The 14,773-nt window shown below is 35.4% G+C and overlaps 1 protein-coding gene across 1 annotated transcript in view; it reads left to right on the top strand.

Annotated features, from left to right (window-relative positions):
* Positions 1-14,773, top strand: part of LOC129720741 (probable serine/threonine-protein kinase DDB_G0282963) — a 137,540-nt gene that overhangs the window by 56,466 nt on the left and 66,301 nt on the right. The window contains exon 2 of the mRNA XM_055672410.1: positions 2,060-3,647. Within this exon, the coding sequence (XP_055528385.1) occupies positions 2,345-3,647 (1,303 nt within the window). The 5' untranslated portion in view covers positions 2,060-2,344. The remainder of the gene's footprint in view (positions 1-2,059; positions 3,648-14,773) is intronic.

Here is a 14,773-nt window from a genome sequence, read left to right as displayed (position 1 = left end):
TAACTTTGAACAAAAGAACGGGTGCAACGTTTTCTTACGTTACATCTGTGAAGTTTAAATTTCAATTATCTCTGAGATTGCTATCCCTAGGTATCTAATTATTCGAACAATTTTTAACTGCTACGCCACCGAAATAAATTTGGAGAATGTCGCCTTTATATAATATCTATGAGACGGATTGTTTTTATTTTTATATAACATTAACCCATCATTGCACTTAATTTTTTTTTCTTCAAGATCTGATAAAACCAATTTGTTAGGTTTAGAAAAAAGCTAAGATTACTTGCCTTTTTCATCTCAACCATGCAATACGATTTTTAATTTGGCCGTGTTTCGTGCGAGAAGATACAATACTGAAAATACTGTTGAAAATTGCTACAATGACTCATCAATCCACAAAATTTACGTTCTAAAAATATTTCCAAACCAGTCGGAGCTTGAGTGTCCAGAATATCTGGATAAAACTGGCAGATAAACAAAAAAACTGGAAGCTTTGGGAATAAACTGTTTGACTGGATCACTTGAAAAAAACTGGAAGAATCCAGATTAAACTGGAACATTGGCAACTCTGCGTCCAACTGCGCTTGCAGTGGAATGAAGTGCCACTACGTGGCCCTGCTGCTGCTGCCGAGGACAATGGGCAGTTCTTCATAAGCGAATTAGGTAGGAGCTAGTCGGGTGTCCGCCACTTAACCCTGCCCTTCCGAGCTGGATCGAGCGAGCAGCAGATGTCCGTTGCGAAACAGGGTATGAGTTTGAAGCCAGTTGGTTCCCTATAATTTCGCGGTGGCGTTTCGAGCACCAACCGACCACGTAATAACAATTACTTGGAATTTCAACTCCCGCAATGGGTTTCCCTTCGACAAAAGTAAGTGAACGCGCCGCCACATGCACAATGGAGTACGCCCTCAGCAGGATAACCTTTCAGTGAATCGCAATAATGCGAAATTAACTCCAGTTCTGCGGAAAACCAAACATTGGAACATTTCTCGGGAAGTTGTTTTACGGCGCGGCAGCAGCAGAAAAGCAGACTTATTTCCTCGTCTATTTCACGCTTGTTGTGCGAGCAAATGATTACTGTTTGTTGGATTTCACGCTCTGGTGCTGCCCGAAAAAGGTGACTAAATATCGCCGAAGAAAGGTTCTATGATATATTATCCGAATTTCGCTTTTTGATTGTGAAAGTTGGGTTTCGAAATGTTCGAATTTAAATTTAAAAACTAATTGTATTTACACTGAGATTTGCGTGATGTACTGACAGTTGACGCAAAAAGGTCTGATGTGACATTATGACGGTTTGAAGTTTTAATATCTAGCACAAAAATTCGGCGCATAATAATTGTTGAATGTTGATCGACTATGGCTTTTGAAAGAAAGTAGGAACAGGAACATCCAGTACCATTCGCTGCCGTTGTGACTGAAACGGAATGTATTTTTCCTTCTTTTTGATTGACATGAGACAATTATGCGTCCACAGGCAGAATCTAATAACAAAAAACAAAACTTTCTTGGTGACAGAAAATAAGCTAATTGATTTGATAAACGAACTAAAATCGCAACAAAGCAAGTGGAAGACGCAATAAATAAAGTCATTTCACGTTCAGCCTCCATCGGTGTCATCACTAATCCCACTGCCAAAGCAACGTTTGCAGCTTTAACGTTAGTGCGAATATAAAAACCCGGTAAACAAACCGGATAAATTATAGACTATTTCCCTGTCGAACAACTTACTCAATCACCCAAATTTTCGTTATTCATGAAAAAGACATCTCCCCAGCCAATTAGCAACACGGTTGTGAATTCACAATACAGACGAAAATAAAAGATTTTTCGTTTGTCCTTCATCACCCGGTCGGTCGCTCGTTTTCTCCCTCATCGCCGCCTGTTTGAAAGTTTGTTCACTAAGCAGCCGAAGAAGAAATACCCAACCGAGGGGTAATAAAACAGGCAGTGATAATTTGCGCGTTCGCCGAAGAGTGTGCAAAACAAAATCCTCAACTCACCGAAGAAGCATGAATGAAATTCGTCGAAAATCTAATAAAGTTCCTTTTCTTTCCAGGAATCACAGTTTCGCTTCAAGACAGAACCAAATTCTTCGGAAACTGCCACCTGGAACGGAGTTCTGGCCCTGGAAAGGACAGCAGTTTGGAGTGATCAACAAATGGCACACTAGAGAAAACATAGTTTTGACTGTATAGTTTCATCATCGTTTGAAAAAAGGTGCTTGTAACGATCGTAAGAGGAAGTGTTTAAAGCAGGGTTGTGCAAATAGAGCTTCCCTCTCTCACTACCCCCCTCCCCACCCACCTTCCATTGCAGTGTACGTGTGTGATAACAATCGCCGATGGGGGCTAGGCATAGTCGCCGACAGCAGCAGCAGCAAAGAAACCAAGTGCAAACCGCGCAAAGTCAAACGCAACATCATCCGTCGTCGTCGTCTTCGTCATCATCAGCATCTGGGTCATCACTGTCAGTTGTTAGTTGGCCGAGCAGCATAGCCGATGTAGATGAGCCGGACGACGAGGAGCAAAAATCCTCCAATAGTAGTTTGGTTATAACGATCTGTATGTTAAAGATGGAACCGAGTCAGGAAGCAGCGACCGTAGCGAGTGTTGAAGATGCACCATCATCGATAGCAGTGGCATCGCCCTCCGAGCAGTGTAATGCTGATGGTGGCACAATGGAGTCACAACCGCCAGCGAATACCGTGCCACCCGCTACGGAACAAGCCAAGTGTGGCTGTTATGAAAACAACGATTGTTCGATCAATTTAGCACCTGCTACAGAAGCAATCGTTAGCAGTTCCAGCGCAAGTTCCTTGTTGTCATCAGAAGCAGTGTACAACATAAGCAGCAGTTCGGACGGTGGTAATAACAATAACAATCAACCAGAAACGTCCGCTTTCAAATGTGGCTGTAACTGTAATAACGACCGCAACGATAGTGTCAACAACAATAACAGACCGATTGCAATTAATTCCCTTCCTACGCCGATAGCAGCAGCAGCGGGAGGAACAACAACAACAACGACAACATCGACAGCAGTTTTCACAAACGCCGAAGAAGCGTCGCGTAATGATCGCGCAAACAACAATGAGACGGCGTTGATTGGTGACATTCTCAGCGGACATCATCATCTGCTGCATCATCACCACCATCATCACCATCACCATCACCATCATCATGTACCGACCTGGCCATGTACGACGTCTTCCCTGCTGGCGGTGGCTACCAATGCTCCCGCTGTTATGACAACTTCTTCCGCTGCTCCTGCGAGTAATAATGCCAGCGTATTGAATCGTACTATGCAGCACCATCAGCAGCAGCTGCGTCAACAACAACTGCTCCTTTCGACGCCGCCTACGACAACGTTGGCGGCAGTCTCCTCCCAGGGTCCAGTGAGCCCCAGTCTGATGGTTACGGCCAGTTCCGTTTGTGAAATGAGTGATAAGTTAAGTGATTTGAAGCTACCCGTGAATGACAGCACCAGTGCCAGTGCCAGTGATGTGCGAAATAACAGCAACGCTAGTGATGAGCATCCCTTCAGCGTCGGCGAGTGTCCTCGGTGTGCTGTCGCATCGAAGCACGGTTCCAGCGGCGGGGTACAGGAGGAGAAGATACTGAACACCACACCGGGCAGCGAGAAAGGTGAGTGCCGGTTTCCATTGGTAAAGTAGGGCAATAGTAATGACGGGGAAAGATGATAGCTGGCTGTAGATATAGTAATTGTGTCGTTTGGCCTAGAAGTATTGGCAGCTAATAATCCTCGGCGGGAACCGTGAGTCTGTGGTACGCTCGCTGCGTTGCCTCATCGATTCGTGGCAAAGCACGGCGCCGCAAAACGAAATGGTTTTACGATGCAATTCAATATTTATTAGCGGTGCTACGGTGTCATTGATGAAACTCGCGGTGACTCTGCGGGTTGGCTCCGATCGGATGCGCTTTGCGATTCGATGTCAACCGAAGCGATTAGCGCACGACGGTACGCAAGGGTCCTTTCGAACTTCTTCGATTATATTGAGTGTTTTTTGTCGTCTCACTCTCTCCTTTGGGGTTTTGGTAACATTCCCATGCCGATGATTTTGTGGTTGATATTTCATGTTTCACTCTAAAAAAACTTAGGTCTCCAACTAGTTTGAATCTCAGAATTTGGTTGAGTAAAATCATTGACATAACATAATAAGTACATTCTCAATGTTAAAACGGAAGTTTCGGTTAATTGTGTAAAATCTGTTGAGGTTGAATGAATATGTTTGTGAATCGTTGGATCTGAAAGAAAAAAAAAGTATGTTATAATGTAAAATTCAGTTCTGCGAATTCAATGCCATTTTTGGAGTATCTCCAATCATTCTTTTAAATAAAACGAAGAAGAAGAATTACACACTCATGAAAAAATTTAATTTGATTTTGTTAAAAGTGGCATATAAGTGGTCACAATTTTTCTTGGGACGTCATTTTTGTTTCAATTTAATTGCTTCCCAGTTGGACGTCCTATGGTTGAGTTTCGGCTCGGGATTGAAAAAAACTTATTTGTAAATACTCTTTTACTTTTACTCAAGCGTTCATGGCAAGCAGGACTTTTTCTAATCAACCGACAGAATTTCGATTCAGATTGTCGGTACTTGGCTTACAAGTTTACATAATCTCAATAAGAAATATTTTAAGGTGGATTGTGGCATCTCTGCATACAATTTTCAGGTTTGGTTTCTTTTCACTTTACGAGCTTGAGCATAAAAATCTTAACTTCTACTGAATAATCAGCGCTAAAATTGCAACTCTAGACATGCACCGGTGCACAGTGGTCCAATAGGGCAAAAAGTGGAACTTAATTCCATAGCGTCTTTCACCTTCATCCTAGCTTAATAGTATCTTTGGAACAATTGTTTGTTTGAACGTAAATTGTGAGAAATTATGAAAAGTTTACTATAATAGAAATAAAAAAAAGAAACTAACTTTATTGTGTTAAATAAATGGTTTATTCAGAAAAGTTGTAGAAAGTTCAAAAGTATAAAACTTTGTTGAAAGAATGGAAATCCTATCTTTGTTCTGTACGAAGTTATAGAGTATATTATATAAAACTTATTTAAACTTAGTATTATTCACTTAACTTTTGTTAGTCGCATTTAACACGAAAGTGTTGTTCGGAGGAATTGTTAGGGCACACAAAACACACATTTTTTTCAAAAACATACATACTTTAGATTATTTTTTCGATAACTTCAAGAACGTATAGGTTAGAAAGGGGCAAGTGGAATCATGATATCATTACTTTCCCTTGAAGTTAAGCTGAAGTACTATAAACTCTTGTACGCTTCACTTGTCCCAATCCATATGTTACAGTTGGTTTTCGTATATTAAAAATAATACCTTTTTTGTGTTGAGAGATAGAAAATTAGTTTATTTGGCAAAGTTTTAGAACGTGCAAAACTATGAATCTTTGCTGAACAAACAAAATTCCTATCCTTATTGGGTACATAGTTAGTGTATTTTATTTGGAAGTTACTTAAAAGTGAGTTTTTTGTACTTAACTTTTGTTAGTTACATTTTACCTTTTTTAATTTTTTTTTCGAAGTAACATGGTGACTTCTGGCGGTGAAACAGTCAAAAATGACCAAATACCACCAAATATTTAGGAATAGGCCGAAAGCTGCAATCAAAAATTTATCCTAAATTAACCTCCAAATTCTTTGAAACATCTCTTAAAGATAGACGAAAAGCATACACAAGTTTATTGCTGAGAAACATCCTTAAAATCCAGAAAAAGTCGAAAAGAAAATATTCCTGAATAATATTTTAAGTGACTAAAACACATTATCTGAAGAGAAAGTAAAAAAGAAATTGGAAGCAATTCTGAATTTTTCTCGAGCAGATTTGAACCCTTTTCTAAACAAAAAAAAAATTTTCAAATTTAGTCCTAAAAAGGTAAATTATAGATTATAACAAAACAATGAAATATCCATAAAATTTACACATGGAAACCGAATATTCATGTCTGAAACACGCATTTTAATCCTCAACTTAAAAAAAAAACAGAATAACTACGAGTAAAACTGGAACCTCTTTGAAACGTTTACAAAAAAAAAAATAGGTGCATGATTTCAAATTTAACTGGGAAACAAACCAAACTGTTCAGAATTAGGCCTTAAATAGTTACCTGAAAAACATTTCTAGAGAAAAACATAGATTAAAGCAGAAATGGACTAAATCTAGCTGAAAGTGGCTTCAAAAACAGAAGTAATCAAAAGAGAATTGGAATTGTTTGAAATCGGGCCACAGTAGACTAATATTTGCATTTCAATAAGTCTTAAAAAAAAATCCGTAACACCTATTCAAACCAAATAAAAACATGAAAAATTAACAAACATAACTGAAGCGCTCTCAAAAGCTAGGAAACTAAATAATCAAGAATTCCTGAAAAAATTGGAAGCTTTTCAGAATCAAATAAATCAAAAACATTTTCAAACAACTTCTAGAAGACCGAATGACCCGAAAATTACATGATCAAAGTTTAGCCAAAAAATTATAACTAATAGTTAATGGTAACGCCGACACAGGTGTCGATGGTTGTGGGGTGGCGTGTTCCACTCACCCAATTGGTCTGGATTTGTTACTAGCCAACACCGGGAGATTTTCTGAGACGAAAAATCTCTGGGATCACGCCTTCCATCGCATGAGGAAGATAAGCCGTTACCGCCGGTCCGTTAATAAACGGGTCGTAAGTTGGGGTCCTGGCTGGAGTCACTTTCCTGGGTGTCGGTGATTGGCACAACAACAGTGGTGAAACTGGACCGATGAAAAATAGGCGAAAATATTTTTCACTTTTTCCGGTAGCTGAGTATGTACTCGAACTTCCTGAGAGACGTAGTTCTACGTCAATAAAAAATTCTTATTTTATTTTTTTAAGGTATAAAATTACTATCTAGGGTAACGAGGGTATTTTGGCCAGCTTGAGGAAGTGATTGGACAATTTAATTAAAAAAAGCATGATTTTATCGACATTAATATGCTATGTTATGGATGTTACTGAAATAAGTTTGGAGTGGCGCAATTATTGACTTTCTCTAGTCGCAATCGTTTCACTTCAACTCAATTTTAAGGGGTAACATTGTCAAAAGTGTCTTAAGTGTCCCGAATGTTAAATATGTCAAAAACAACAAATTGTGAAAGGCGTTAAAACTTCACAAAAATCAAGTAGGTACATCAAAAACATACAAGCATTTCAAAAATGTTAATATTTTCATATATGTCAAACATGTTGAATAGGCCAAAATTTCAAAAATGGCTACAACGCACAGTGGCTACAATTGGGGGGGAAGGGAGGGGTGGGTATTTAGTTAATGAGGTTGTCAATACAATTTTAGAAGAAGTTGCATCTTATAAGTAGGCCTAAGTTTAAAATTAAAAGAAAGTTATAGTGGTGCCAAAATCAGCGAAATAAAACAACTCAAATTTATGTTAGCGGAAAAACACACGTAAAAGATATCTTAAAATTTAGCCACCATGCGTCTTTTACAGCTGTAAAAGTTACATGATTCAACTTTACTAATAAATTTAAATTGAAAAAGTAGTGCAAAAAAACTGGTTTATTTAAGAGCCACCTTAAGCAAAAATGCACTAATTTAGCCAATTCTAGAGCTCAAAAAAGGTGGTCTTCTATGGGAACATCCATAAATGACGTAGCCTTTTTCTAGTTTTTTTTACCTCTCCTCTCCCCCATCGTAGCATTTCGTCACAAATTCAGACCTTTCTCTAGATAATTACGAGGCTTTATAACAACCCCCTCCATGATATTTTTTGCAAATTTTATTACCAATAACATACCTTGTATCATAAATGAACAAGAAAAGACAAAAAATATTAAAAATGACCCTAAATAGACAAAACAATAATAAAAAAAAATAATTAGAAAAAAAACAATTTTTTTTTCTAGTTTCATATTTGCTACGTAGCTTGGCTAGAACCAACAACCCTCCCCCTCGTCACATTTCGTCACAAAACTGCAAAGCCTCTCCTTCTCCCCCTAGAATGCTACGTTATTTATGGATGTTCTCTAATGGAATAAAATGACCTTCAGCTTTGTAAAAATAAAATAACAGTTTTTTCCGTAAACAAAAATATAAATTTTTAAATTTGCTTTTCATTTCAATTTTGTTTTATGTTTGAAATGACTCCTTCCTCTCCAAAAATTACAAACATGTCATAAGTGTCATAAACGTCATAAATATCGTAAATGTCATAAATGTCAATAATGTCACAAATGTCATAAATGTAATAAATGTCATAAATGTCTTGAATATCATAAACGTTATAAATGTCTTAAATGTCATAAACGTCACAAGTGCCATAAATGTCATAAATGCCATTTATACATAAATGTGCTTACAAACTTTACCTTGTTGACTCACGAACCGTTTACTGATCTAGGGCCAAACAAATTAGAGATGTCCAGCTTCTTCTGTCTTGAGCAGACGCTCTACAGTCACCTCGTACACCAGTAGATCGTGCATCTTCTTCCACCGCGCATATCCAACGAGATGAGGTATGGAAATAAGAAATTATAAAGGAAAAAAAAAAGATAAGAAAAAAAACTGAATAATCAAAAATGGAATATAAAAATGAAACTTAAGTAACGAGAAATGAAAATGAGGAATGATGAATGAGAGATGAGAAAGAAGACGTTAAAAATGACTAATTAAAATTATGAATTACAGTGAAACCTCAACGAGTCGATATCGAAGGGACCATCGACTCAAGAAAATATCGACTCATAGAATAAATTTTTAAAGACGTCAATGATTCATACAATAGATTGCATAGAGTTGTGTACACTATTTTTTGTTATTTTATACTCAAGATATCATGTTTATTATCACCAGTCTAGAGTCTAGAGTCAATGTTGTCATGTTGCTTCGCGAATTTATCCGGACCGATTGTTCCCGTTTTTGATAAGGATTTTATTTTATGATATTAGTTAATCATTTAAAATCACAATAATTCAAAAACGGCAATAATATGTTAAATATGTATTAAATAATGATATGTTTTATTGAAATACTGTATTCGACAATTTTAAAGATAGTTAAACTGCAGTTCTGGAGAGAAAATTTACTCTGTAAAAGTACCTTTTCCTTCAATAACAAAAGTTGAAAATAATTATTAGAAATGAGGACATTTTTATATATCCGTTGATTTTCTACAAAATAAATCTAGCATCATGTGTCAAAATTTGCAGATGTCAAAATGAGTTGTAAGCATCTAATTAAATGTCTTTATTTAAAAAGCCTTTAAGCTGGTTTGCCTCTGCTTTTGAATGGATCCCAACTGTCAAGTTTCCGGTATTATTGCGCTAGAGTTTGTTGTTTCGTCTAGTTTCGCTAACTAAATTTATTAGGAATCCGGTCTAGCTTATCATATTTGGACAACAGTGCTGTCATGTGCTGACATTATTACTTCATTTTTTAGTTTTTTCATCCTCAGCGCGAATTGAGATGTCATTTACTCTTTCACGTCAATAGAACTTGGGATTCGAAAACAACATCGGCTCATAGAAATCAAACGAAAGAGGTATCGAGTAATATAAATATCGACTACTAAGATTGAGTTTGTATGGGGAATCGAAGGGACTGTATCAAATATATAAAAAAATATTACTGAGCACGAACATGGAAAATGTGCAAAAAGAAAATCTGAACAAAATCTGATATGGAATAAAATAAGGGAATTTGGACATGATGCATGAAAAATATGAGGAAAAAATAGGAGAAACTTTCAATCATGAAAAATAAAATAAGAAATGACACAGTTATAACGTAAAATGAGAAATGAGGCGTGAAAATCGACAAACAATATATAAATAAGAAATAAATAATAAAAACTGAGAAAAACGAAATGGGAAATGTGATATGAGAAATGAGAAATGAAAAATGGAATATGAGAATAACAAAATAAAAACAATGTAAAAATAACAAATCTGAAACGGAAAGAGAGAAATGAGGCGTGAAAATAATAAACAGAAAATTATCAATGAGAAGGGAGAAATGCGAAATGAAAAATCAGAAATGAGAAAAGTAAAATGAGAAATGAAAAATGAGAAATGGGAAATGAGAAACGAAAAATGAGAAAAAACCTAAATTGATCCACCTAACGGTCAGACCCAGCCTTTCTCATTCAAACTTTTTATTTGTAAAAGTAGATTCACATGAACGCTTCAATCCAACAAATGTGTATTCACTTTTTGGGTTCTAAAATAATGATGTTGTAATTGAAGTATAGAATATGAAATTTAACGTAATGTAAATGCTCAAGAAATAGCGAAATAAAAGGAATGACTTTAAATTTCGAACAATACAATCATGAGCGATACCGGGAACATTCAAATGGTACGATACCACATTTAAATTATATTGAGGCCACATATATTGATCAAAGCAGGTATAGTTTTTAAAAGCATTTGAATTTCTTTTCTTTCCATAACTTTTGAACCACATATCAAATTGTTATGCAGTTTGTTATTTGTAAGCTTGAGAGATGACTCGTTCGTATGACACTCGTTATGTTCAAATAAGTCGTGTAATCTTTGAGATAATAGACTTTCGTTGTTTTATTAACAATGTAATACATAACGGTTGGTTAGTTTGATTATAATCAAATGAAATGGGAACGTATAGGGCAGCCAAACTTTGAAACCACGTGTTAAATCATGATTCATCAGTTAACCCTCAACTAGCCCGTTCATCTGATAATACTATTGATCAAATCGGCTGTGTACTTTCTGAGATAACGAAGTTTCCTGATTTTCACAATTCGGTACATTACAGATGAAGTTACAGTTCGATTACAGTAAAATTCAATAGGGTGTTATGAGTCAGCTAGACCTTTCATTTGACACTAATTTCGTGAAAATCGGTTCAGCCATCTCTGAGAAAAGTGAGTGAGTTTAAGTAGTCTTCGGAATATGTTTCTTTCCAAAGCTGGATTTCACATCTTTAAACATAACAGGCAAAGTAATAGTCCGATTGCAAAACAAATCAATAGGGTCTTATGGGGTATTTAGACCTTCCAAATGACACTAATTTTGTGGAAATCGGTTCAGCCATCTCTGAGAAACATGAGTGAAATTAAACAGTTTTCAGAAGACGTTTCTTTTCATAACTTGTAAACCACATGTTCAATCTATATAAAATTCAAAAGTTAAGGGTTTTTAAGATAACCCGTTAACTTGATACCAATTTTATTGAAATCGGTTGTGTGGTTTCTGAGATATTGATGTTTCGTGATTTTCACATTTTTATAAATAACCTCTGAAATAAAAATCCAATTACAATGAAATTTTATAGGGTCTTATGGGGCGACTAGAACTTTCATTTGCATATAATTTCATTAAAATCGGTCCAGCTATCTCTGAGAAAAGCAAGTGAAAATAAAAATCTGCACATACACACACATATATATACAGAAAATGCTCAGCTCGTCGAACTGAGTCGAGTGATATATGCTATTCGGCCCTTTGGAGCACTTTCATATCTTCGGTTTTGCAAGTGATTAAAATAAATGCAAGTGATAAAAATATTATTGAGGAGTAAAATATTCGTGCTGAAGAAATATAGAAATAAAAGAAATGACTTTGAATTTCGTACACTCCAATCACGATACTGGGAACGTACGAATAGCACAATACCAAATTTGCAAAAGCAGTTGCAGTTTTAAATAGTCTTTGAATTTCGTTTCTTTTCATAACTAAATTCCTTACTTGTGAGTTTGAAAGACAACCCGTTCAAATGACACTAGATATGTTCAAATAAGTCGTGTGTACTTCGAGACAATAGACTTTCGTTGTTTTTATAATTTAATACATAACGGTTGGAATAAAAAGCCATACTTTTAATTTGATCGTAAGATTATTGAATTTAGTCCAGCCATTTTTAGGAAAACGAGTGAATTTGAAAAGTCACCGGTACATGTTTCTCTTTACAATTTTTGAACCACGTGTTCAATCACTGTAAAATTCAACAAATAACCTTTAACTAGCCCGTTCATTTGATACCAATATTGTTCAAATCAATATTGTTGCAATTGATAAATTGCAGACAAAGTAACAGACCGATTACATTGAAATTCAATAGGGTGTTATGAGGCGGCTAGACCTTTCATTTGACACTAATTTCGTGGAAATCGGTTCAGCCATCTCTGAGAAAAGTGAGTGAGTTTAAGTAGTCTTCGAAATATGTTTCTTTCCAAAGCTGGATTTCACATTTTTAAACATAACAGGCAAAGTAATAGTCCGATTGCAAAAAAAAAATCAATAGGGTCTTATGGGGTAATTAGACCTTCCAAATGACACTAATTTTGTGGAAATCGGTTCAGCCATCTCTGAGAAACATGAGTGAGATTAAACACTCTCAAGAACACGTTTCTTTAAATAACTTTCAAACCACACGTTCAATCTTCATGAAACTCAAAAGTTTAGGGTTTTTTAAGTAGCTCGTTCATTTAAAACCAATTTTCTTAAAATCAGTTGAGTAGTTTCTGAGATAAAGATGTTTCGTGATTTTCACATTTTTAAACATAACCTCTAAACTAAAAATCCGATTGCAATGAAATTCAATAGGGTCTTATGGGGCAACTAGACCTCTCATTTGCAATTAATTTCATGAAGATAGGTCCAGCCATCTCTGAGAAAATCGAGTGAGATTGGGAGAGCGTTACATACACACACACATACACACACACACATACAGAAAATGCTCAGCTCGTCAAACTAAGTCGATTGATATACGAGATTCGACCCTTTGGAGCACTTTTATACCTTTGGTTTTTCCAGTGATTGCTATACCGTTCTAGGAGAAAGGCAAAACAATGAAAAAAGAGAGATGAGAAATATAAATGAAATATACGATATGAGAAATGAGATATAAGAAATGAGAGATAAGAAATGAGAAATGTGAAATCAGAAATGAGAGCTGAGATATGAGAAATGAGAAATGCGAAATGAGAAATGAATAATGAGAAGCAAGGAATGAAAAGTGAGAAATGAGATATGGGAAATCAAAAATGAGAAATGAGATATGAGAAATTAAAAATGAGAAATTAAAAATGAAAAGCGAGAAATGAGAAATGAAATAAGAAATATGAAATCAGAAATTAGAAATGAGGAATGAGAAGTGAGAAATGAGCAATGAGAAATGGAAAATGAGAAATAAGAAATGTAAAATGAGAATTGAGAAATGGGAAATGGGAATTTAGAAAGTGGAAATTAGAAATTAGAAATTAGAAATTAGAAATTAGAAATCAGAAATTAGAAATTAGAAATTAGAAATTAGAAATTAGAAATTAGAAATTAGAAATTGAAATTAGAAATGAGATGTGAGAAATGAGAAATGAGAAATGAGATATGGGATATGAGAATTGAGGAATGAGAAATGAGGTATTGAAAATTAGAAATGAAAATCGAGACATGAGGAATGAAAAATGAATATGAAATATACGATATGAGAAATGAAAAATGAGAAATGAGAAATTAGAAATAAGAAATAAGAAATAAGAAATAAGAAATAAGAAATAAGAAATAAGAAATAAGAAATAAGAAATAAGAATTAAGAAATGAGAAATAAGAAGTAAGAAGTAAGAAGTAAGAAGTAAGAAATAAGAAATGTGAAATGAGAAATAAGAGGTGAGAAATGATAAATGAGATATGATATATGAGACATGAGATATGAGATATGAGATTAGAAATGGAAATGAGAATTGAGAAATGAGAAACGAAAAATAAGAAATGAATTGGAAATGATAATTGCAAATGAGAAATGAGAAATAAGGAATGAGGATTGAGAAATAAGAAATGGGCAGGGGTGACTCGTGGCTTTTGAATCTGCCTGTTCAACTACAAATTCTGGAAATCTCAGTTTGAGGAAGTAATCACAATCATGTCCGCGTAAACACACAAGTCCTTCTATTTGATACTGCTGGAAAGTAAAACTAAAAATCGATAAAATATAAATTTAAATTTTCGTTTGGAATATAGTTTTTGTCTGGCGTACTCCGTGTGCAATACACAGGTTGTTGCGAACAGCCCCCCGATCGGGCGAAAACTATACATTTGGCAACACTGAGCGAGAAAGAGGCACTGAGAAACAGGAAGAGAACATGTAAACGTCACTTGGACCCGACCGGGATAGAAAGAAGAATTCGACCCATATTGGAGAGGGAAACAGAAGTTAAAGAAAATCATAGTGTGAGCTGGAGAATAAATTTAGAAAATTAAGATCAAAAGTAAAGAGAAGGTGAAGATATAAGTTCAAGTAGGAAAGAATAGTGAGCAGAGATAATAAGGTATGGAAGATAGCGGAAAGCTGTTCTAAATAATTTGCAATAAATAAAATGTTCAAACTTAACCTACTATCACAGGAATTATCACAGTCTAAAGGTTGCGCATGGCTACGCACCAGACTAGGAGGAATTTAAGAGAACACCAAAACTGTAGGCATAATTAAAATATTTATAGATGTATCCTAAACTAAATAAAATATAATTCTAGCTTTGATCTGCTAACATGCTGATACAAAGAGTGTTCTCTCGTGGCAAAACCAACACAGGTTGCACCTATGAACGAGTCGCCCCTGGAAATGGGTAATGAGAAATGAGAAATAAGAATTGAGAAATGAAAAATGAGAGGTGAGAAATGAGATATGAGATATGAGATGTGAGATATGCAATATGAGAAATGAGAATTGAGAGATGAGAAATGAAAAATGAGAAATAATAAATGAGAAACGAGA

This window comes from Wyeomyia smithii, chromosome 2, assembly GCF_029784165.1.
Source record: "Wyeomyia smithii strain HCP4-BCI-WySm-NY-G18 chromosome 2, ASM2978416v1, whole genome shotgun sequence".
Classification (NCBI taxonomy): domain Eukaryota; kingdom Metazoa; phylum Arthropoda; class Insecta; order Diptera; family Culicidae; genus Wyeomyia; species Wyeomyia smithii.
This window is presented reverse-complemented; position numbering and strand designations above follow the sequence as displayed.